The sequence below is a fragment of the Diceros bicornis genome, chromosome 4 (assembly GCF_020826845.1).
Source record: "Diceros bicornis minor isolate mBicDic1 chromosome 4, mDicBic1.mat.cur, whole genome shotgun sequence".
In the NCBI taxonomy this organism is placed as follows: Eukaryota; Metazoa; Chordata; class Mammalia; order Perissodactyla; family Rhinocerotidae; genus Diceros; species Diceros bicornis.
In genome coordinates, this window is record NC_080743.1 from 73250071 (window position 1) to 73276947 (window position 26877).

General features: G+C 38.9%; 1 protein-coding gene and 1 pseudogene across 1 annotated transcript; one reads left to right on the forward strand and one right to left on the reverse strand.

Annotated features, from left to right (window-relative positions):
• Positions 1-12315: 12315 nt before the first annotated feature.
• On the reverse strand, positions 12316-25800 carry LOC131404739 (membrane cofactor protein-like). The gene is made up of 4 exons (XM_058539751.1): positions 25593-25800; positions 19600-19785; positions 19161-19263; positions 12316-13885 (listed from the first exon to the last, which is right to left on the reverse strand). Exons 1-4 carry the CDS (start codon positions 25711-25713, stop codon positions 13870-13872), a joined length of 426 nt encoding a protein of 141 aa, XP_058395734.1. The 5' UTR covers positions 25714-25800; the 3' UTR covers positions 12316-13869.
• Positions 14210-14606, forward strand: LOC131404743 (ubiquitin-like; annotated as a pseudogene).
• Positions 25801-26877: the final 1077 nt, after the last annotated feature.

The window sequence follows — 26877 nt, forward strand, 5'->3', positions numbered from 1 at the left end:
AAAAATAATACTACAAAATCTTGATTCGTAGAAATGTTTGTCAGTAGTACCACTCCTTCTAAACTGCCATTATTTTTATTAAATTTCTATAAGTCAAAGCATAAAATGACATGTTTAATTTTGCTCTTTTCATTTCAGAAAAAAATCATCAAGTGTTTCACATATTTTTTTTTTTTTTTGTGAGGAAGATCAGCCCTGAGCTAACATCCATGCCAATCCTCTTCTTTTTGCTGAGGAAGACCGGCCCTAAGCTAACATCTATTGCCAATCCTCCTCCTTTTTTTCCCTTTTTCTCCCTAAAGCCCCAGTAGATAGTTGTATGTCACAGTTGCACATCCTTCTAGTTCCTGTATGTGGGATGCCGCCTCAGCATGGCCAGACAAACGGTGCGTCAGTGCGCACTCGGGATCCGAACCCGGGCCGCCAGTAGTGGAGCGTGCGCACTTAACCACTAAGCCACAGGGCCGGCCCAAGTGTTTCACATCTTAAGATGGCACTGAAGTTCCTGGCACAACGACAGTTTGACCACAGTCTTCAGAGGGAAAATATAACAAGCCTAAAGTGCATTTTATAAAAGGATTAACCTTACTAAGCTCGTCTAACGTAAATAAAAGTAATAGATATTTTTCTTCATTTATTTATCAAGAAATCTCTGTATTTCATTTAACTGTCACAACTATACTTCATTATTTTAACAGAAATTGTATAAACTATGTAAGCCTGCACAAAGTGTGCTACACCAGCTGGTTATAGGAAAAAACTCACCCAACTCATAGTATTTTAAGGCTTGTGTATTCCAAGTATGAATAGAAAGAAAATTTATCTACAAATTGCCATGACAAAATAACACTATCAAATGGAAAGCAAGTTATATTTTATATATTTTAACCTATGTATAACCATAGCATTTAAGAAAGTTACTTCCCCTTGCTAGGAATCCTAATGTGGGGCACCTCTTAAGAAAAGTATGATCTGCATGTGTCTACACATACTACCAATTCCAGGTGTCATGGTTTCTGCAGTAAAATTGAAATACGATATTTCCATGTAGAACTCTACAGTCTAATAATGCAGGATTATTAGTAACCAAAATAATACCTAAAGGTTCCTTGTGTGTAGGTGGTTGTGATTCATCAGTGGGACGTCCTAGTAAAAAAGAAAACAATGGAAATAAGTAAAAAAAAAAAAAAAAAAAGTAGAAGAAAAAATTGTAAAAGTTAAATACTGCTAAATTCATAGGTTTCATTTTTCTGTCTTTGTACTAAAGCCCTTAAAACTTCATTTTCCTTGTATAAATTACCTTAATGCTTCCCATTAAAAGCAGTATCACAAAATATTATAAGTTTATATTTAATGTCATCAGCACTCTTCTTCCTGTCCAGTAACATTTCCTACGACAATTTTGTGGTACAGCAAGCAAATTTATCATTAGCGTATTGTCAAAATTAGCCTATGGACTCAGTATGATTTTCCTTAAAATTAAAAGATAGAGGAGGGCTTAATAAATGATTTAGAAGTTCATCTGCAAGAGAAGGAAACTTCAACATAATAAAGGCCATTTATGAAAAACCCATTGCTAACATCATACTCAATGGTGAAAAACTGAAAGTTTTTCCCTTAAGATAAGGAATAAGACAGGATGCTGTGTTTGCCACTTCTATTCAACATAATATTAGAAGTTCTAGTCAGAGCAATTAGGCAAGGAAAAGAAATAAAAACCATCCAAGTTGGGAAGGAAGAAACAAAATGACCTCTGTTTCAGATGACATGTTCTTTTACACAGAAATTCTAAAGATATAAACATGTGTGCACATGCACACAGAAACACAAACCTGGCAGAACTAATAAATGAATTCAGCAAAGTCGCAGGCTACAAAATCAACATGCAAAAATCAGTTGCATTTCTATACACTAACAATGAACAATCCAGAAATGAAATGAAAAGAACAATTTAACTTATAATAGCATCAAAAAGAATAAAATACTTAGGAATAAACTTAACCAAGGAGGTGAAAGACTCATATAGTGAAAACTACAGAACACTACTGAAAGAAATTGAAGATGACATCAATAAATGAAAAGACATCCTATGTTCATAGATTGGAAGACTTAATTTTGTTAAGATGTGAATATCATACAAAGCAATCTACATGTTAAATGCAACCCCTATCATCTTGAATATGCATTTTGCAGAAATATAACAATCCATGCTATAATTCATATGAAATCTCAAGGGACTAGGAGTAGTCAAGACAACCTTGAAAAAGAAGAGTGCATTTGAAAGGACTCATACATCCTGATTTTACAACTTACTAAAAAGCTACAGTACTCAGAACAAAGTGGTACTGGCATAAAGACAGACACAGAAACCAATGGAATAGAATAGAGGGCCCAGAAATTAACTCTCACATGTATGTTCAAATGATTGTCCACAAAGGGTGCTAAGAACATTCAATGAGGAAACAGCAGTCTTTTCAACAAATGGTTCTTGGAAAACTGGATATCCATGTGCAAAAGACTGAAGTTGGACCCTTATCTTACACCACATACAAAAATTAATTCAAAATGAATCAAAGAACTAAACTTAAGAGGTAAAACCATAAAACTTGTAGAGGAAAACTTAGAGGACAAGCTTCATGCCGTTGGAACTGGCAATGATTTCTTCACTTGGATGTGACACCAAAAGCATAGGCAACAAAAGCAAAAATAGATGAACAGGACTTCTTCAAAATTAAAAAATTGGTGCATCAATGGACATTATCAATAGTGAGAAGGCAATCCAAAGAATGGGAGGAAATATCTACAAATCATATGTCTGATAAGGGATTAATACCCAAAATATATAATGACCTCCTAAACTCAATAATTAAAAAACAACCCAATTCAAAAATGGGCAAAGGACTTGAACAGACATTTCTCCAAAGATGATAATATAAAAGACCAATAAGCACATGAAAAGATAATCACTAATCATTAGGGAAATGCAAATATAAGTCACGATGAGATACTACTTCACATATAATATTATGGTTATTATCAAAAAAAAAAGAAAATATTAAGTGTTGGCAAAGAAGTGGAGAAATTGGAACCTTTGTGCATCACTGGTGGGACAGTAAAATGGTGCAGCCACTGTGGAAGACGTGATGGTTGTTCCTCCAAAAAGTAAACACAGAATTACCATATAACACAGCAATTTTACTCCTATGTATATAGACCCCAAAATTGAAAACAAGGACTCAGATACTGGAACGCCAATATTCAGAGAAGCATTATTCAGAATAGCCAAAAGGTGGGAACAACCCATGTGTCTATCAAAAGATGAATGGATAAACTAAATGTGGTATATAGAAACGACGGAATATTATTCAGCCATAAAAAGAAATAACGTGCTGATACATGCTACAAGACAGGTGAAATTTAAAAACATTACACGCAGTGAAGTAAGCTAGAACACATTATGCTAAGTGAAAGCAGCCAGAAGTGATTCCACTTCTATGAGGTACCTAGGATAGTCAAATTCATAGAGATAGAAAGTAGATAAGTGGTTACCTCCCCGGGGGAATGAAGAGTTATTGTTTAATGGGTATAAAGATCCAGTTTGAGATGATGAAAAAGTTTTGGAGACAGAAAGTAGTGATGGTTGCACAACAATGTGAATGTACTTAATGCCACTGAAATGTACACTTAAAAGGGTTAAAATGGTAAAAATTAAAATAAAAGTTGATCTTGCAATGGAATACTACTTAGCCATAAAAAAAGACAAAATCGTCCCAGTTGCAACAACATGGTTGGACCTGGAGGGTATTATGTTAAGGGAAATAAGCCAGACAGAGAAAGACAAACACTGTATGACCTCTCTCATATACGGAATATAAACTAACACACGGACAGAGAGAACAGTTTGGTGGTTAACAGGGGGAAGGGAGTCAGGGGGTGGGCACAAGGGGTGAAGGGGTGCATTTATATGGTGACTGACAAATAATAACGTACACCTGGTATCTCACAATGTTATAAACTATTATGACATCAATAAAAAAAGGGGGGGGGAAGTTGATCTTGAAAAATTAACATAGTATAGTAGCCTGAACATTTCTGAAAAGGAAGTGTTCTACCAGATATTAAAACATATCATAGAACTACAGTGGAAAAAAAATAATGTGGTGCTGGCACAGGATTGGACGGCGTTCAAGGGAACAGCAAGACGACTGGAACACCCATGAATTTAACGTATGATAAAACTTGGCAGTTCAAAACAGCTGGAGAGAAAAACTTATTCAACAAAGTGTGTACTTAGCCGTTGGATGGGGGTGAGTGGAGTGGAGGGGAACCCTATCTCATTCCAAGTACCATAATGAATTTCAGATGTACCAATGAAAGCAGAAGACATGGTTTAAATGTTTATATACTGTAGCATGGGGAAAACCTAAAACTTTTATAAGAAAGACATAATACTCATAGCCTTTAGGGAAAAGATCAATACATCCAACTACCAATTAATGTAAAACTTCTATACATACAAATGACCACTGATAGCAGAATAGTTCAATAAAATATAATATATAGAATTAGAATTTAAACAGAGGGCCTGTTCCAGGAAGAAAGCTAGCACCAGAGATGACTACAAAGAATATGAGCTAGGTGTCGTAGACCCCTGAGCAGTAGAAATACTACAATGATAAATGAGTGTAAATCCCCAGATATTTAAAGAATTTTGAAAAAACAACCAGGAACTTAGAGGATTTTGAAAAATATAAGCAGGAAGTTACTCAACCTGAGACACTGGAATTTGGAGGTTTTGTACTGGGAAGAGTCGACACTGGAAAACAAAACAATGTAGACTGGATCAAACACTTGGGAGTGATTGCTGGCATTTGCACCAGGAATTGAAAAGATTTCTGAAAAATAGAACCAGGAATTACTAAACTTGAATGATTCAAAATCAGGCGTTTGGTACTTAGAGCAATCAGCACTGGAAAACAAAATAATGTAGACTGGATCACCACTTGGGAATTAGTGCTTTCTTTTCATTTATATGCATTATGCTTTTTATTTTTGACTTATTTAGGTAAAAATTCCCATGCTTCAATTTTCTCACAAATGGTTGTTATCCCTTTTTACACATAAAAAAGCGGAACACAAGAAATTTATACACCTGTGTGATGTACGTAATGTGCTAAGACCCTATGAAAACATGCGAAATCAGAATAGAATTCTTTGTGGATTTTATTTCATACATGTGTCGTGGAAATCAATGTAAGACAGAGTAAAATAGTAAAACTGCTTCCTTTCAATTATTCTGTTTCACTGACATTTACATAAAAGAAAGACAATCTGAAAAAAAACAAGAAGGAAAAAGACACTTTATACCTTTAATGCACGTTGGCATCGCAGGCTCCCAAGTACTGTTGGTGCCACAGACAACTGTGTTGCTGCCACTGAGGTAAAAACCCTCTTCGCATTCAAATACAACCGTCGCTTCGTAGTAAAATTTTTTTCCAAATCCTGATACCAGTCTTCCATTTTGAAGTACTGGATATACACATTTGACCACTGAAAAGTAGAGAAATTACAGAATTAATGGAAGGATGCTTTAACAGAGCACCAGAAGAACTAGTGCGAAGGAGCAATTTCTAGTGGGAACAAAGAGACAAGGAATGAAAGAGAAGATGTTAATTTAAAAGGACAAAACTTTATGTGAGCATTTTAATTCCAGGTGAACAGATTTAGAGAAATCTAATAACTATTTTCCACCTAGAATAGACTGTCATTGTAGTTTATCGGCTTTCCTACATTTTTTTCCAATACTGACAAGTTTTGAGAAAGGTCTGACTACCATACACAAATTCCAGGTAAGTTCAAAGGCAACTTTTTTTTTTTCTGGTGAGGAAAATTGGCCCTGAGCTAACATCTGTTGCCAATCCTCACCCTTTTCTTGCTGAGGAAGATTGGACCTGGGCTAACATCTGTGCCCATCTTCGCCTACTTTACATGTAGGACGCCTGGCACAGCATGGCTTGATAATGGCTGCAGAGATCAAATCCTGGGATCCGAACAAGCAAGCACAGGGCCACCAAAGCGAAGTGAGTGAACTTAACCACTATACGACGGGGCCAGCCCCCCAAAAAAGCAACTTTTAATACCCTTTAGCTCTAGGGATTTTTTTAAGCATGCAAACACTGGTTACAGTACCCTGCTTTTTGAGAAAGGTAGGAAAGACTTTTTTGAGCAGGTAATACTTGAGATTATATTTAAAAGTTGCAAAGAAGCTAGACATGCAAAGATATGCAAACAGAAAGTTCAGAGGTAGCAACAACATACACGAACTAGGCTATTTACAGAACAGAAAGGCCAGTGGAGTTAGGGCAGTGCTTTCCCAACATTTTGGCCTGCAACCCAGAGACCAAGAAACACATTTTACGTTGTAAACCAGTATACAAGCACACAGGCCTGCAACAAAGTGAGTACTTAGCCTCCATACCAGTGCACTCTGGTACTTCCCATTCCACTCTACTTCTGAAGAAGTAAACGCTGGTCATGACCCTCTAGACTGATTTCAGGACCCATTAATGGGCTTGGCAGAACTTGGGGAAAAAAAAAAAAGCCCAAAATACTGGCCCGGGCACTGAGTACAGGAAAACATCTTTTGAGATTAAACCTGAGCAATAGCTCAGGGCCAGATGGTGTAGAGGCTTGTGAGACAGAAGAGCGCTCTTCCTCCTTTCCCCTGGATCTGAGTTTCCCTCAGGTGTCATTTCCCTTCAGCCTGAAGAACTTCCTTGAGCAATTCTTGTAGTGCAGGTTGGCTAGTAACAAATCCTCGTAGCTCTTGTTTATCTGAAAATGTTTTTATTTATTTGACCTTCAGTTTTGAAGACTTCTCCTTGACAGAGAATTCTAGGTTAAGTGTTTTCTTTCTCTTGCAGCACATTAGCAGGTATTATTGTCCTCTGGTGTCCACAGTTCCTCCACAGTTCCTTAAGGGAAGTCAGCTGTCATTCTCCTTGTGAGGGTGGGGGGAAGAGAGAATGGATTTGTTTCCCCTCTTGCTGGCTGCTTTTTCTTTTCTCTTTTGTTTCACTAGTTTACCAGGATGTGTTTAGTTCAATGAGAGTTTCTTGGTAAATTTAAAAAATTTATTTATCCTGCTAGGTTACTAAATTTCCTGGACCTGTAGGGTTGTTGTTTTTCATTATCAAACATATGATAATGTTTGGCCCATATTTATTCAAATAATTGTGTGTACTGTTCCTTCTCCTCTCTTCCTGAAACTCCAATTACATGTATGTTTGACTGCTTGCTACCCTCCCACAGGTCTGCAAGTCTCTCCCTCTTTTCTTTAATATTTGTTTTCAAAGCCTGTTGGAAGTCTATTGTCCTGACTTCCAGTTCACTACTCTTTTCTCTGTTGTGCTAAATTACTGTTAATTGCACTAATGATTTTCTTTAAGTTAGATTTAGTGGCTATAACTTACATACAATAAAACTCACCCTTTTAAGTGTACAGTTGTATGTATTTTGACAAATGCAAATAATCATGTAATCACCACCACAATAAAGCCAGACAAGTTCCATAAGCCCCCAATACTTCCTCATGCCACTTTATAATCAACCCTCCACCCACCCCCAACCGCCTGCCCCAAGGAGCCAACCATTGGTCTGGTTTCTATCTCTATTGTGTTGCTTTTCCAGAATGTCAGAATGGGATCACAGCCTCTGACTATGGCTTATTTCACTTAGTGTAATGCATGTGAGGTTTCTTCCTGTTGCTGCAGAGAGTAGATGCTCATTCTGTTTTGTTGCAGAGTCTTATTCCATTGTATGGATATATCATGGTTGTTGATCCATTCACCAGTTGAAAAACGTGGGTTGTTTCCAGTGTGGGGCGATTATGATTAAGGCCGCTATGAATATTCTCATACAGGTTTCTTTGTGAACATGTGTTCATTTTACTTGGATTGCTGAGTTGTGTGTTAAGTGTCTGTTTAACTTTATAAGAAATAACCAAACTATGGTTGAAAATGCTCATACCACTTTGCATTCTTACCAGCAATGTATGTAGGTTCCAAGTACTCCATACCTTGCCAGTAGTTGGTATTTGTACTTTTTTGTATTTGTTTTTACTTTCAGCCATTCTAGTAGGTGCTTAGAGGTATCTCATTGGGGTTTTAAATTACACTTCTGTGATTACTAGTGGTATTGAGCAATTTTTCACGTACATTTTTGCCATCTGTACATCTGCGTTGATGAAATCTATTCAAATATCCTGTCCATTTTTTAAGAATTGGGATGTTTTCTTATGATTGACTTTAGAGTTCTTTATATATTGTAGATAGAAGTCCATTATCAGATATGTGCTTTGCAAATATTTTCTCCCATTCTATGGCTCTGTTTTCTCATTCTTGTAACAGTGTCTGTTAAGAGCAGAAGTTTTGAGTACTTAAAGTCTAACATTCATTTTTTTTCTTTAAAGGATCATGCTTTTGGGGTTGTATTTAAGAAATCTTTCGCTAGGTCACAAATGTTTTCTACTGAAAGTCTTATAGTTTTAGGTTTTACATTTAACTATATGATCCATTTTGAGTAAATGTACATGGTGCTAACATGAGTTGTGGTTCTTTTTTTTTGCATATGTATGTCCAGTTGTGCCTGTATTTTACCATTTTTCCACTGAATTGTTTGTACACCTATGACAAAGTCAACTGGACACTTCTGAAAGGGTCTATTTCTGGGTTCCATTGCTCTATATGGTTATCTTTGCACCAATAGCACACTGTCTTGATTACATGCTTTATAGTTATTGACATCAAGTAGAATGGGTCCTCTAATTTTTATTTTGATTATTCTACCTCTGGTTTTTCACATAAATTTTAGAATGAGTTTGTCAATTTCTACAAAAAGTTCTGCTGGGATTTTTATTGGGATTACGCAGAATTTATAGATCAGTTAAGGAGAACTGACACCTGTATTATACTGAGTCTTCCAATTCATGACCACTGAATTACTCTCTATTTATTAAGGTCTTCTTTAATTTCTTTTTTGTGTTTTGTTGTTTTTACCACTCAAATCTTACACACGTGTTGTTAGATTCACATGTAAGTATTTTGTGTATTTTGGAGCTGCTGTAAATACTACTTAAAAAAATTTCAATTCCTAATGGTTTATTACTAGTGTATAGACATACAGTTGATTTCGGTATGTTGATCGTGTGTCTTCTAACCTTGCTAAAACTGTAGTCTTTCAAATTTTCTACATAATCATGTCATAAATGAATAAAGTCTACTCTATTTCTTCCTTTATGAAATGTTTATCTATTTCTATCTTTCGCCTTATTGTACTGGCTAGGACCTCTAATACAATGCTGAATAGAGCGGGGAGAATACACACCCTTGTTCCTACCTCACTGGGAAATAAATTAATCTTTTACCATTAAATATAATGTTAGCTGTGGGATTTTTGCAGGTGCCTTCTATCACCTTCAGATAGTTCCCTTTTATTCCTAGTTTGCTGAGAAGTTTTATCATGAAAAGATGAATTCTATTAAATGCTTTTTTTCTACATCTATTAAGATGATCATGTAATTTTTTTCTTTAGTCTCCTGGAAAGGCAAATTATACTAATTAATTTCTGAATTTGAATCAACCTTGCATTCAAGGATTAAATCCTACTTGATTATGATATATTCCTATTTTTATATATGACAGGATTTTATTTGTTAATATATTGTTAAGAAAGTTGGTTCTATATTCATTACGGATGTTGTTTGTTATTTTCTTGTAATGATTTTGTCTGGTTTTGGTATTATGGCAATGCCCTTCCCGTGATATAAGTTAAGAAGTATTTCCTCCTCTTCTATTTTCTTGAAGCGTTTCTGTGGAGCTGCTATTCTTTTTCCGTTAATGTTTGGTAGAATTACCCAGTTAGCACATGGGGCCTGTAGTTCTCTTTGTGAGAAGGTTTAAGTTGTCAAATTTATACCCATAAAATTGTTTGTTTTATTCCCTTATTATCCTTCAATGTCTGCAGAATATTTAGTGACATGCTCTTTTTCATTGTTGATACTGGTAATTTATGTTTTCTTTTTTTCGTGTCAGACTAGCTATAGGTCTATTCATTTTACTGATCTCCAAGAAAATGGTGTTAGTTTCGTTGATTCTCTATTTTTTCCTCTTTTCAGTACCACTGATTTCTGTCCTATTTCTTTCTGTTTCCCTCTTTTGCATTTAATTTGCTCTTTTCTTTATTGTCTTAAGGTAGAAGTTTAATCTTTTGAGACCTTTCCCTTTTCCAAATCTAAGTATTTCATGATATAAATATCCTGTAGGCAATGCTTTTCCTGTATCCCACAAATTTTGATACGTTGTGTTCTCATTTTTATTCAATTCAAAACACTTTCTAATATTCCTTGTGACTTTCTCTTTGACTCAATTGTTAAGCAGTAGTGTCTTGCATAATTTTTACATATTTGGGGAATTTATGGTATCTTTATTGGATTTCTACATTCATCCCATTGTGATCAGATAATGTACTGTGAACGACGTCAACTTTTTGAAATTTGTCAAAAAAATTATCTTATTGCCTAGAATATGATATTATAAAATGTTCCAAGTGCACTTGCAGAGAGTAAATATTTTGTTGTGATTCAGTGGTTCCTTTCTTTCAAGAGTCAAATCCCCTCCAATGCCTCCCTGCTTTTGGTCGCTCTCAAGTGCCTGAAATATTTCTTTTTAAATATGTTCTGTCATATTTAACAATCTTATCAGTAAGAGAGCTAGTATTTTACAATTTACTCTGTCATTACCTACAGCCACAGCTCTCAGACTTCTTGTAATGCAAGCTAAAACGTTCTCATTTTTAAGCCAGTGTGTGCTGTTTTTTGATGCTTTCTAGCAAAAAAATCCTAACTCAGGCATACACACAGTAGTTCACAATGTAAAATTGGAATGCCAAGAACATGTGAGGTGAGAGGTGGATAACTCTGCAACTAGAATTGTTTTTGACTCAATTTGACCTGTATTAAATTAAATTAGAAAGTCAACTTAACAGGAGGAGGACACACACGGGACTGTTTTGTTTATCTGGAGGTAAAACGATTTTTAAAGTATTTCTACAGTATTTACAAATGAAGAAGGAAATAAATGGAAACATTTTTACCTTTACACTCAGGAGGGTCACTACTCCATTTGTCATTCCCAGAACAAACAAGTCTGCTCTCTCCGACAAGTGAATATTCATCTGGTCCATTTGAAGGATCACAACTATAAGTTACTACATCATTGTACGTAAATTCCTCCTGGTCGCTTCTGGTGTATTTTCCATTTTGTATTTTTGGAGGTGGGCTACAAGACATCACTTAAAAAGAGTAAAAAAGAGGACATGAAAGGCAAAAGGAAAGGTAAAAGATTAAGACGGCATTAGTAAAGTCCTATGAACTCCTTCAATAGATTCATTAACGTGTTTTGTACAATCTAGTCATGAATCCAATATCCAATTAGAAGAAGGATTCTTTGAGAAATTGTATTATCCCCACTTCAAACCACTAACATGGAAATGAACTTTCAAAATAAACCTATTTTCTTAAATACGTATATAAAATATCTATATGAAATATCTACATTTATCTACAAGGCCATGCTACGTTTTCTTCTCATCATAAGAGATGCTGACAATTTAAGGATAAAATATGCTTGTGATTAAAAATAAAATTCAGTGCTACTTGAGAAATGCTTTATAATTTATAAATATATCCATTTGGTACATCAGTAGTTCACAATACCAAGATATTATTGTCTTTTTTCACTTTCATCCTTATGAGTGTATGGTGAAATTTTCCAGAGGCTACAAATTATGTGATAATGCAGCAGACTGAATCCCGATGTCATCCTTTAAGAAAGATATTGAGGAGATTTGCGATAATGTAAAACAATGCCACTATTCTCACTGTTTGTTTTGGAAAACTGATGTTTCACAAAAATACGTTGCATATGTTACTATGTATTGAGCTTACTATTCTTAAAAATGAATTAACAAATAATTATTTAAAAACACGTCATTTTTAATTCCAATATAATGAATATCAAGATAGAACCCCTATAAATGAAAGCTCGTCGGGATCTTTATCAATTTAAGAGGGGAAAAGGGTTCTGAGGCCAAACAGTGTGAGAACTGCTGCTTACTAAATTCTAAAGAGAGAATACACTTACCTTGACATGTTGGGGGATTGGCACTCCAACCCACAGTTTCTCCAACAAGTTCACAATGTAGAATTTTGTGTCCAATTAAGTTAAAACTAAAAGAAAAAAGAAAAATTGACTGTGTTCTTTATAGTTAAATAGGTGCAAATAATAATGAAGAAAATTTTTATATGGTTGTTGTCCTGCACGACAGTAGTTTGAGAAGAAGTTTCTAAAATAATGAAAACTGCTAATAAAATATGTAACTTAATTAAAGAGTTTCTGGATTTGAACACACATTCGCAAGAGGAAAAATGTCTAAATAAATCTGTCATACCTGTTGGTATGGAACTCTTTCCTATCTTTGACAATCACATTACACATTCATTTCTATGCCCTTGCTCACGCCATCTGCCCAGTAAGGACAACGCGTGAGTAGACAGAACAGGCCCTAGAGCCTGCCTGCCTGGATTCGAGTCCCAGCTCCATGACTGACTTGTTATTTGAGCTTGGGAAAGTCCCTTAATGTTTCTCTTGCTCAGGTTCCTCATCTATGAAGAGGGGATATAATACGTACCTCAGGGGGTTGTTCTGAGGATTAGATGAGTTAGCATCTGGCACACAGTGAGTGCCAGGTATGTTTAGCTCTTATTAATATTCTTTAGATCAGAATATCTTCCTAGGAATAGCTCAGGAATACTACTGGATGAAATCTTCTCTGATGATTTAAGTTCACAGTATTCTCTCCTCCTTCTGGACTCGCACTGTAATGATCATGAATAATTCTACCTATTTGGTACTTCTCATTTACTATTTTGCTTTGACACCTCTCCAGATTTACTGTGTTTCTCAAGAAGGCTACAACTTCTTGAGAAGGGTCTCTATCTTAAACTTTTGGTATCCTCCAAAGCACCTAGCAGGCTCTCTCTCTAAAACTACTAACTGGAAGTTCCAATATTTTCACTTGATCAAGTTAAAAAATAGTAACTGAAACTGCCTGTACACGCTTCCAGCCAACTTTTCCCCCAAGTCTCACTCATTGATTCTATATTAGAATATATTAGGAGTGGATTCTGGGATGATGGCAAAGTAGGAAGCACCAGGAATCTGTTTCCCAGCTAGACAACAACTGCACTGGTAGAATCTGCCTGATGTAACTATTTTGGAACTTTGGAGTCCGTTGATATCTTGCATTTTCCAGGGGAAGACTTAGACAGGTAATCAGCCTTAATTTTGGTCAATTTTAGCTCCTAGCACAGTGGCAGCTACCCACCCCAACCCCAATGTGGGGTTCATGTGCATGTGTCCCTGGAGCAGCTTAGAAGCAGCCTGTAGGAGCCAGGTTGGGCAAAAAGGATTCTGTCCTCCAATTATCGGGGATCTGTTTTCTGATCACTGATTGCTGCTTCTGATCACAAATAAGCTGAAAAAGGAGTTGGTAGTCATTGCTGTCATACCTAGCCCTACTCTTGCAAGCCCCTTGCATGCCAGCTGAAGTGACTTTCAAGGGATTTACAGATTCAGCGCCCTTTGCCGCTCCTGCATTTTGCAACTTTTCCCCTTTCAGGGACCAGACATTAAAAACTAGGACATTCAAAAACAACTGCATACACAGGGAAAATTAGAAAGTGACTATGCACACCCAGGAAAAGGCTCAAAAACACCTAAGATGTCCTTCAGTTTCATGTCAGGCTGATCCTCAGCACAGAGGCACCCTACAACAACAAACAAACACACAAACAAAAAACTAAGAAAACATCAAGCCTTAGGAAATGGGGATAATCCTTCCAGAGTTACCACCTTATTAGATTCAAAGGTTGAGTTCAACAAAAAATCACATGGTACACAAAGGAACAGGCAGTACGCCCCAATCAAAGAAAAAAATAAATCAATAGAAATTGTCCCTGAAAAGACTTCATCGTAGATTTACTAAACAAAGATTTTAAAGTAACTGTCTTGCACAGGTGCTCTTGGTGGCAAATTGGAGGTTTCCACTACTGCCACCCTCTTTTTCTTCACTGAGGGGCTGAGTAGCAGACGCAGAGATGCAGATCTTTATCAAGACCCTGATGGGCAAGACCATCTCTCTTGAGGTCGAGCTCAGTGACACCACTGAGAACATCAAAACCAAAATCCAAGATAAGAACGGCATCCTACCTGAGCAACAGTGTCTGATTTTTACAGGCAAACAGCTGGAGGATAGTCGCAGTCTCACAGACTACAATATCCAGAAAGACACCACTGTGTACTTGGTGCTTCACCTGTGGGGCAGCATCATCAAGCCTTCCCTTTGCCAGCTCACCCGGAATACAACTGCTACAGGATGACCTACAAGTATTATGCTCATCTATACCCCTGCACTCTCAACTATCACAAGAAGTGTGGTCACACCAACAACGTGTGCCCCAAAAAGAAGGTCAAATAAGGCCTCTCTGCTAGCTCCTACTTTGCCTGCAGGGTGGCCTCCTGACCGAGCCTCAAGGCCCTGGGGCCTCAATAAAATTTGAAAGATAAAAGAAAACACTGTCTTAAAGATGCTCAAAGAACTATCAGAAAATATAGGAAGTCAAGAAAACAATGTGTCAACAAAATGGAAATATCAGTTAGGAGATGGAAAACCTAAAAGAAACCAAAAGTAAATTATGGAGTTGAAAAGTACAGTAACTGCAATGACAAATTCAATACAGGAATTAAAGGCATATCTGAGCAAGCAGAAGAAAGAATCACTGAACTTGAAGATAGGCGAACACAATTTATCGAGTCCGAGGAACAGAAAGGATTGAACAAAAGTGAACAGAGCCTAAGGTGTGTGCAGGATACCAAGAAGCAGACAACGTAAACTCTGTGGGACTCGCAGGAGGAGAAAATAGAAAGAAGGGGCAGAGAGAATAGTTGAGGAAATAATGGCTGCAAATTTCCCAAATCTGATGAAACACGTGAATATAAATATCCAAAAAGCTCAACAAGCTACAAATAAGATGAACTCAAAGAAACCCACACTTAGAAACATAATAACCAAACTTTCAGAAGCCAAAGACAAAGTGAGAATCTTGAAAGCTGCAAGAAAAGAGTAAATCATCACATCCAAGGGATTTTAAATAAGATTATCAGAAGACTGCTCATCAGAAACTCGGAAGCCATTGACAGTTGGCCAATATACTCAAAGTACTAAAAGAAAGAAAGTGTCATGCAAAAATCCTCTATCCAGCAAAACTGTCCTTCAAAAGTGAAGGAGAAACTCAGGCATTCCCAGATAAACAAAAGCTGACGGAGTTCGTGACCTCTAGACCTCCCCTGCAAGAAATGCTCAAGGGAGTCCTGCAAGGTGAAATGAAAGTACTCGACAGTAATTCAAAGTCTTTTGGATAAATAAAGATCTCACTAATGGTAGATATATGGGCAATTATGAAAGCTAGTACTACTCTGATAATGGTCTATAACTGCAATTTTTGTTATGTGATTTAAGAGTCTAATCTTTTTAAAGAAATTATTAGTGTAGAAGCTAGTATTATAGTTATAAAGCGTAGATGCTAGTATGACATCAAAATCCAAAAGGGGTGTGATGGATCTGCAGAGGAGCAATTTTTATAACTTACTGAAGTAAAGTTGGTATAAATTCAAATTTGAGTGGTATAACAAAAGGATGTTAAATGTAATCTTCATGGTAACCACAAAGAAAACAGACTTAGAATATACACAAAAGAAGGTCAGAAAAGAAGTTAAACATTTCACTACAAAAATCAGCTAAACACAAAAGAAAACAGTATTACAGGAAATGAGGGACAAAAAAGGCCATAAGGCATATAGAAAAGAAATGGCATAATGACAGAACTAAGTCCCTTCTTCTCAGTAATTACATTAAAAGTTAATGGATTAAACTCTCCAATCAAAGACAGAGCTTGGCAGAATGGATAAAAACACATGATTCAACTATACGCAGTCTACAAGAGCCCCAGCTGAGATCCAAAGACAAAAGCAAGTTGTAAGTGAAAGGATGGAAATAGTGATTCCATGAAAATAGTAACCAAGAGGAAGCAGCCGTGGCTATACTAACATTAGAAAAAATAGACTTTAAATCAAAAAAAGTTACAAGAGACAAGAACATTATATATCAATAAGGGTTCAATACTGCAAGAAGATATAACAATTATAAACATCTATGAACCCAGTGTCAGGCTATCAAAATATAGGAAGCAAAAACTGACAGAGTTGAAGGGATAAACACACACTTCTATGTAATCGGCACTTCTACAATAGTAATTAGAGACTTCAATACCCCATTCACAATAATAAACAGAACAACTAGACAGAACATAAGTAATAAAACAGAGGACGTGAACAACACAATAAACAAACTAGACTCACAGTCACATATAGAGTGGTCTATCCAACAACAGAATATATAGCCTTTTTAAGTGCACATGGGACATTTTCTAAGATAGACAATATGTTAGGCCACAAGTTAATGTTACTAATACAATTAATTATATAATATATAACCTAATATATAAATAACAACATAATTATGTAGGCTACAAATTAACATTAATTAATCAATAGACTTAAAAACATAGATGGTGTACAAAGTATTTTTTCTAACCACAATGGGATGAAATTAGAAATTAACATCAAAAAGAAAGCTGGAGGGACCAGCCCGATGGTGTAGTGGTTAAGTTCGCATACTGCACTTTGGCAGCCCGGGGTTTGCAGGTTCGAATCCCAGACGCGGACACACGCACCAATTATAAAGCCATGCTGTGGCGGCGTCCAATATAAAGAAGAGGAAGATGGGCACAGATGTTAGCCCAGGGACAATCTTCCACAGCACAAAGAGGAGGATTGGCAGCAGATGTTAGCTCAGGGCAAATCTTCCTCACACACAAAAAAAAGAAAACCGGAAAATTCACAAAATTCTGAAAATTAAACAACACACATTTAAACAACCACTGGCTCAAAGAAGAAATCACAAGGAAAATTAGAAAATACTTTGAGGTAAATGAAAATGAAAACATAACATACCAAAATTTATGGGATGCAGCAAAAGCAGTGCCAAGGGGGAAATGTATGGCTATAAATGCTTACATTAAACAATTAAGAGATCTGAAATCAACAACCTAACTTTACAACTTAAGGAACTAGAAAAATAAGAACTAAATCAAAGCTAGCAGAAGGAAGTATACAATAAAGATTAGAGCAGGAATAAACAAAACAGAGAAGAAAAAAACAATAGAGAAAATCAATGAAACCAAAAGTTGGTTCTTCAAAAAGATCAACAAAATTGACAAGCCTGTAGCCAGATGGACTAAGAAAAGAGAGAAGACTCAAATCACTGAAATCAGAAATGTAAGTGGGGACATTACTACTGATTCTACAGAAGTAAAAATTTTATGATAGTACTTTGAAAAAATTTATGCCAATAAATTGAATAACCTAGATAACATGGACAAATTCCTAGAAACACAAAATCTACCAAGACTAAATCATGAAGAAATAGATAATCTGAACAGGTTTACAACTAGTAAGGAGATTGAATCAGTCATCAAAAATCTCCCAATAAAGAAAAGCCCTGGACCTCATGGCTACACTGGTGAATTCTACCAAACATTTCAAGAAAAACTAACACCAATCCTTATCAAATTTTTCCAAAAATTTGAAGACGAGGAAATTCTTCCAAACTCAGTCTATGATACCAGCTTTACGGTGATACCAAAGCTAGACAAAGACACTACAAAAAAAGAAAGCTACAGACTAATATCGCTAATGAACACTAATGTAAAAATCCTCAACAAAATACCAGCAATTTTGCAGCATATTAAAAGGATTATACACCATGACCACGTGTAAGTTATTCTTTGAATGGAAAGATGGCTCAACATATGAAAATCAATCACTGTAATATGCCACATCAATAGAATAGAGGAAAAAACCATATGATCATCTCAATTGCTGCAAAAAAAGCATTTGACAAAATTCAATGTTTTCAGATAAAAATACGCAACAAATGAGGAACAGAAAGAAACTACCTCAAGATAATAGATGCCATACATGAAAAATCTACAGCACACATCATATTTAATGGTGAAAGGCTAAAAGCTTTTCCTCTAAGATCAGGAACAAGACAAGGATGCCTACTTTTTTCTATTCAACATGGTACTAGAAGTCCTAGACAGAGCAATTTGCAAAGAAAAAAAATATAAAAGGCAACGGAATTGGAAAGGAAGCAATAAAATTATCATTGTTTGCAGACGATATGTTCTCCTATGTAGAAAACTGTAAAGATTACATGCATACACAAACAAAAAAATTAGAACAAATAAATGAATTCAGCAAAGTAGGAGGATACAAAGTTGATACAAAAAATCAGTTGCATTTCTATGGTGTATTACATTTACCCGCCAAATGCACATTTTTCATAAATGCCCAGTATTCCCAATACATACTATTAAAAGAGCCCCATAGAACAATGGTTATAATTAAGTTTTTGAGATGCTTCATTACTTTGCAGAAGTCTCAAAGATAAGGTTTTCCAATTTAGAGATCTTGATCAATGCTTTGGTCCAGGCTAACGAGGGCAATTTTGGTCTGCTAATACCTTACAGAGTATCTCGATATAAGAATATCTTTGGATGGCATTTCTACCTCCCATTTCCACAAGCCCCACTTCAACTCTGAGAGGTGACATTTTAAATAGGGTGCGCTTTGATGTCAAGGATAAAATCACCATGGTTATTACATTTTAATGCTTGTGATAGGCTTATTATTACATATAGTATTATACAATTTTCCTTTCCTTCAATTTAAATTTCTTTCTATTAATTACACATCTTTTCAGTCTCCATAAAAAAACCAAGAGTTGTTTGGCTTCAAGTACAACTTGTCACAGAGAAAGCAAAATGAAATCAACTTCATGGGAACGCTTAGGAAGAGAAGCAAAACAAAAATGGAATTCACAACATTTACCTTATTTCCTCTAAGGAGCAACTTACTTACCCCTCATTACAAGCATAGTGAATCTGTGAACCAAACTCCAAAGTTCCATTTACATATCTTACTTCTCCATTTATGGGTTCTCCTGGCTGTGAACACAATTTTCCTAAAAGATAATTTTCAAGTTCACTGTTTTATACGAATTTCAAGACAGATTTGAATCAAAATCAAAATTCTACATTGTTCTTTTGAATTAATGGGACTATTATTTATTTTCTTTAACTATTATAAGGCCAAACTTAAGATTCAGATTTACCTAGGCAACCAACTACCCAGAAAAGGATTCCCTGGAGATTTTTCAAAGCCTGAAAATATACACTGCTCTCTAAAAGCTACATTCACATGATAAAATCATCAGTGCCGTAGTGGAATATGCACCATAAAATGTGTGAATATCTGTAGAGCAACAAAAAAAAAAAACAAAAAAGTTTTGTTTGCTTACTTGTACAAGCCTCCTGGAGAGGCGTCCATGTGTTATCAGGCTGACAGACAGTAGAGGTGGCAAGAGGTCTCTTGAGCCTGTATCCTGGACGACACTCATATTCTATTCTGTCTCCAGGCCTATAAAAAGATTGAGCGACACCCCTCAGCCTCATAGAATTGAATCTTGGTGGATCACCACAGGCATCTAGGAAGAAGAGGATAAGAACATGAAAATAAAGTACTTTACCTCTTTCACCAGCCTAGCAGCAGGGAGGTAGTACAGAATAAATGGAAAGGTTCTTGGCAAGACACTAAATGACTGACCCAGGCTTTTACCCAAATGGTGATACTTATGGATGATGTGTCTAGCTCACTTTAAATAACATTCTATCAGCTTTTGGTTTGTTGGGGAATAAGGTGAATTTCCATTCAACAGTAAACTGAAGAGACAATATCAATGGTTTTGGTTTTAAAATATATTTATAGGTACGCACCCTTCCCCACTTTTTCTAAATTCCTTCCAAAACTCACCTCTCCTCTAAGAAGTCTTCTATAGTATGTAACACTCTGCTGGGATTACGCTTCCATAGTTGGAAACACAAACTCATGACCATTTGTCACTTCGGGCTCAGTCTCCTCTCAGGAGGCAAGTTCCTAGAGGTCAGGGACCACATGCCTTCTTTTTCTACTACACCCTGTACCCAGCGGGTGCTCATGAAATGCTACGGTAAGAGGCGATGATGAAATGAGCATCGTGGATTTCACGGATCAAAATGAATATGGACTGCAGAACTTCAAAATAGAAGTACATTACTTCAAAATGAAAACATCATTTCATATCTTTCATATTAGTAAATGGACCATTTTGTCAGTGAATAGATGCCATTTGAATATCAAAATGAACTACTTTCATAGCCTTACATGAAAAAAATTTTGCTTTCTTGGACATTATTTCATGTAATTTAATCTTCCTCCACTGCTCTGTGGAGCGTGCATTCCCTCAGAAGCTCCCTGAGGTAGCTGTTTGAGCTCTTTATCCAATATATCCCTACAGTAAAGCTACTATATTGCTAGGCTTTTAGATAAATTTTTTACTTCTGGATTTTTTTTGGGGGGGGGATTTTTCCTCCTTAAAACAATGTCATTTCTACTTCAGCAATTCCTCACACTGCAACTAGAATAATATTGATGTGATACAGTGACCAACTCTCTTCCAAGTCAGATGCCTGTCAATGGCTCCCCATTGCCCTCAAGGTAATGTCTAAGCCTCCTTAACACGGCTAACAGACTCTTAAAACCTGTCACTATCAGGACGCTGCTCACTCTTGCACACTATTCTCAAGCCATATTCCATTCCACGTAGTGCCCGTTAAGTTACTTAAATGACATTAGCACTCTCGGCCTCCATGCACCATTTTACTCCAGCTTTGACCAGAGACCTGCCACTCCTCCCACCCGCTCATCCTTCAGTTTCATCCTAGACGCCACTTCTTCCTTGAACCTCCTGACATCTCTCAATCAAAAAACTGGGCTAAGTGTCTTCACGCTGCCCAAATTTACTTCTTTCATAGCACTTTTCATATTGTAATTCTTTATTGTTGACACTCCTTGCGAGACTGTCACCTTCTTAGGGACCATGTCTCACTCATTACTGCATTTCTAGGACCTCAGGCCAGAGCTGACTGAGCACGGGTATCAGTTCTATACACTCTAAGGTCCAAATTCAAATTCTTTACTGGTCAGCCAACCTGTTCCAGAGCTATCTGCAAACCATGACTCTTTTCTTTGCTGTTTTTACACTTGTCTTCAATTTTATTTCATTGGTTTAGTTATAGAGAAATTCCTTTATCTGAGTTTTAAATTTCTTTCATGTCAAAATACTTATACTTTATTATTTTATTATACCCATTCTTTGTTACTGCTATTATATGAAATGGTATTTTAACATTATCAAAGGTAAACTCCAAATATTTTAGGTTATATTTTTTCCTAAAGTACGGTAACACAAGATTCCAGTAGTTGGTTCTTAGAACAATAGTGATGATAGTAATAATTGTAGAAATATTTAAGCACTACTTGTGCCAACCATATTTTAAGTGCTTTTAAACTAACTTAATCTTCATAATCATCCTATGAGTTGGGTCCTATTTCCCCCTCCTTAAGATGCGCAAACTGAGGCACAGTAAGGTGAAGCAACTTGCCCAAGAAACATTCCCGCAGGCAGCAGACCCAGGAGCCAAGCCAGGCAGCCTGGTTCTGTTACGGGACACATACCCTGCTTCTTTACCCACCACACAGGAGAGGCCAAATGAAACTGGAACGCCAGGGTTAGGGCAAGGAAAGAGTTTTCATTTCGGGTTATGTCAGTTGGGAGACGAGAGCTCTCAAGCTTCTCCTGTCTCCGTGAAAGATGGGATGCAAAGGGTTTTAAAGGTTGTGAGGAATGTGGCTGCTTGTAGGGAGCGGAGCCTGTGGCCTTGCTGGTCGGTGCTTTCCCACCAGCCTGCATTTGGCCTTGTGAGGCTGCTGGCAGGGAGGAGGATGGCGAGATAAGGGAATCGCAGGTGGATGTCCTTCAACTGTCTCTCCGTGGTGGATGGTGGATTCTGGTGCCAGGAGGCCAAGGAGTTGAGGCCTGAGAAGCTTTAGCTTCTTGGTATTTTCTGGATATCAGTTTCCCTGTAACAAACCTCAAGAACTGGTAATTCGCCAAAACTTCAGTGTGAGCCCAGCTTGAGGCCACCTGGGCTTTTAACAATTAGTAACTTCTGTCTGCCTTGTGAAGTTCAGGGGTAAAAAAAACACCCAATATTTACATATGAATGTAATTTAGAGAAGCAGGGAAAGAGGATGAGTGCTTTTGGTTTCAACCCCATATATGCTGGGCTTAATTTAGGGGAACTGATATCAAGGCCGGCATCAATAACATCATGTCTGAATTTTATGATGGTGATTGTTCATTCCTGACTATCCTGCTGCTTTTCACAATTATTCACTCTGTGATCTAGTCCTCTCCTTTCTCTTGCCTGCTTTGCCCTACTGCTGCCTCACTGGGTAGCTTGGCAGTCCATGAATCCCCGAGCCTGCTCAACTCTTGTCTTCTAGATAAGAAGATAATCATCTTAAAGCTTTATGCACTGGTGAGAGATTTGGCCACATAATTTCTTTTCTTGCCCATCTCCCAGGATTCTGGTAACCTAGCGACTGACCAGATAAGGACTGCTCTCTTTGCACTGTAATATGCAGAGGAAGGAAACTAGGTAACTACTGTGTAAGCACTTACTGATCTTGGCTTCATATTGGAAAGAAATAAAAGACCTAAAGCAGACAGAAGAGACCATCCATTGCAGAAGATTGTGGCTTTTGTCCAAAAAAGCAGACTCCTTCTGGAGGAATGAAACTGCTCCAAGTTACAATTTCAACTGTAAATGAAATTCGACAAATGTTCCCTTCTGCAACCTTGTAACATTTGGCCACTACCTCTAAGATGACAAGCCTCCCAGACACAATAGTGTCTGCTTACAAAACCTTCTCCTCAGGAGCTACTTCAAAAGTGAAATGTTTATTTTATCCACATTTTTCCCTGCCCAGCACAGCGAGTTCTCATTTTTACTTCTCCAAGTCTCATACTTCTCCTGATTTTACCTTTCAACGGTAACCTTAACCTTGTTTTTCCTCCTCTTCATTTCTAGTTTTGTTACCTTCCATGATGCATCCTATTCACTTCAGTTATCTATTTTTCTCTATTTTAAATAGCTTTCAGAGTCTCCTTCAACTTTCAGCTTTAAGCCTATTCTAAAAATTATTCTTCTTAAAACATTCCTTTTACTACCACTGTTCCACCACCCACTCGCCTCCTACATAGAAATGACCTTGTTAATGATCTGTAACAAGCAAGCCTGCAATACCGTAAGCCCTGGAAAGTCTACTAATGGGGAAGACAGAGCCTCTCCGACCTCAGCTGTCCCTGCCTTAGACTTTTAGGCACCACAGAAAGGCCATCCTAAGCACAGCGCTTTAAAGAACCTTCCTCTTGGAGGCATGTGTGCCTGAGCTCTAAGCCCCTGCTGAATAGTATATTTAATTTTCTGGTATTTAATAGTAATAAAAGTGTTGATATGGAGGCAAAAAATAGTGGACATTTGGAACCACAGGTGTGACAAGACAGACAAGATCTCTGCATTCTAGTTGGGAGAAAACAGAAAAGATAGTTTTGGAAGGGTGACTACAAGTTGGGGGGGATTTAAGCTGGAGAGTGTGTGGGGGTCTACCTGAGACAGGGTAGTCAGAGAAGGTCCCTCAGAGTGGGTAGCATCACAAATGAATTTGAAGAATAAGAAGGAGCCATTTATGCAAGAGGCAGGAGGACCATGTTCCAAGGCTGAGGGAATACAAGTGCAGAAGCCCGAAAGTCGAAGAGTTGGCCTGTGTGATGAGCAGAAAGGTCTTCCCTGCCTCCAGTCACTTATTAAATGCTCTCAGAGACTCATGCTCCTTTCCTCCAGAGCACCTCTCGAGTCATAACATATTCATTAGTATTACACTTTGGTTACCGTCTGCCACTCCCAATAAATTTTAGCAACTATTTCTTGATTACCTACTGGGGATCTAACAATGAGCATAACACAGTCCCTGCTTATACTCATGTGTGTGCACAAACAGACAAATAAAGATCATGAAAACAGGAATAGTTTGTTATTGCTCACCAGCGTATCTTCAGGACCAGCACAGGACCTGGCGCAGAGAGGCAAATCTTTGTGGAACGAATGCTGCTAACGAAAGAATGCAGCATACAAACTGTATATGTAATAAGACCTTGAAAATAACTTGGGCATAGAAACACACGTGCATACAAAGACACAGGAAATATACCCAAGTATTAATATGGCTGTCCTTTGTGTAAGTTTTTTACAATACCATGTCTTTTTTACTATATATATTTTTAAAGTACTTATTTCCATTCTATGAAACAAGAAACAAACTTAGTAGATGGGCCTTCAGCTATAGTGTTTGAGCTGTAGGGGAAAACCAGATTAACACTATTTATCGTTCATCTCTTAGGATAATCATTTCTCACTAGGTTTGGCTACCAATGTTTTTGAGCTTACTTCCGATATCCCTTAAATGTGATCCAACCTAACGAAAAGAAGAGAACAATGTCAAAAAGCCTTTTGGTAATAGAACTGGATACTGTCTGTACTGGATGGGCACAGGAAGATAACTACATGGCAAAAAAAAGCAACAGCCTGCAAACGGATACCAATATGATGTTCAGCAACAAGGAGCCTGTGAACGTCAGGTACAAAAGCACAGCGCCCTTCCCAAACCCTCTAAACCCCAGGCCCCCAGAACCTGCTCTCACCCCAGCGCTACAGGCACACCAGGCACTTCCCAGCCCCCTTACAAAGCGAGCAGTGAGCCTCCTTGCCCCACACTCGGCACCGCGGGGCTGGCCACTTCCCTAAAGCACACACCCGATAACACGCGCCGGGGCTTCCGCAGCCTAGCCCAGCGGGGCACAAACACCCCTCTCAACAAGGCACCACCCTGCCCAGGGAACAAGGGCAAACCCTCCCCAGGGGCACAGCCCCAGTCCTAGCAACAGCCCCGCGCACCCGGGCACTCAAGAGCAAGCCCTCGCCGCAAGCAGCGGTCCGCGCGCCCATCCCGACTTGGCTCAGCGCGGGCACCGCCCTGCAAGCTTTGGCCAGGGACGCGGCTTGGCCCCGGTAAACGCCGGCGGCACCCACCACCCCGCCCCGCTCAGTGCCGACCACCAAGCACGCCTCCGCCCCCCGCACTACGCGGTCCTCACCCCCCCGGAGCCCCGCACAGCACCACCCGGGGGGAAGCCTGGCCACGGAGCGCCAACTCCGCACGGCCCGGCTCGACCCAGCCCCGCGCCTCCCACCCGACCCACCGAGCGAGGCTCCCCCGCCCTCGGCTCCGGTCCGCCCGCTCCCCGACCCGCTCCGTTCGCCGCCGGAGCGCACACCCTCTCCAGGCTCCTACCGGAGGACACGGGCAGCAGGAGCACTAGGGCCCCCAAAAGGACCCCAACGAGGCCCCGAGAAGAGAAGTGGCTCTCGGGGCGGCAGGGAGGCGCCGTGCGCGGCGCGCAAGACGCCGTCATTTTCGGGGAGATCGGCGGGATTCCTGAGAGACGGCCGAGAGGACCTTCTGGAGTCTGGTCACCGGACGCAACAATTCCCACACTCGCACAGAGTCCAGCGCGGAACGGCAGGTGGGCGTGGCCTCTACCGCGCCCGGGGCGGAAGTGACTCGACCTACCGGGGCCGGGGGTGTGCGCGGGCGGGGCCGATCTGGCGGCTGCGAGGCGGGGCGTCGGCGCGGGGACGGGGCGTCAGGCCCGGAGGGGACGCGGCGTAACCCTGACTGGCATCTGACGGACTGGCGTTGGCGGGCGGCCCCGGCCCCTCCTGCGTGAGCCCGACTCTTCTCTGGCCGCACCCCCTGCAGACCTGCCCGGAAGCCCGAGGAGGCTTGCGGGAAACGCTGGGTCACCGCCGCGTTCAAGAACGGTTAACACCCCGCTCAGGAAGGGTGGAAAGGAAACAAGAGCGGCGGGGTCATCGTTGTCCCTTTCCCGGAACGCTGGATGGAAGAATAAAGCGCATCGACCTGAAAATAGAAACCCGGCGCCCAGGAGCGGGTCACCGTGGGGCCAACACCCCTCAGGGCTTCAGTTTTGTCCCGGGCGCTCCATCTGTCAGGACTGCCTGGGGCCTTGGTCACTATTTGGCGTTAATCAGGCATAATTGGGGACAACACTTGAGAACCGTGGTTGAGCCTCTGCTCCTGAATCCCATCAAGGCCTGCTAGACTTCAAATCCACAAAGACTTGGCCTCTGCACTCACAGCCCCTAATGTAAATTACTCTCCCCCTGCTCGCTTGAAGGGATGCCCGGGAAGGTAAATTATTAAAGAACACTGGGCCCTTAGGTACTGCGCCTCAACTCAGTGGGATGGGCCCTTGCTCTTTAGCAACTAAATGTTTATGAAGAGGAAATGTACATGTATGAAAAAGGTAAGGACGAGGGTGTATTAAGTGCCAAATTCCTGGAAGCAATGAATGCCATTATTGTTGGGTTGGGTAGGAGTTGATAAGAGGGAGAAGTTTTGTGGTGAAACAGTCTCTCAGTGCTGGAAAATTAAGAATGAGCAAGATTTATTTGTAGAGTTGTGGGTAAACCTGTATGACTACAAAAGTGAGGGGAAAAAAATGTAACGTGACTGGTATTAAAAGAACAAACAAAAGGAGCTGACATTTTCTTGC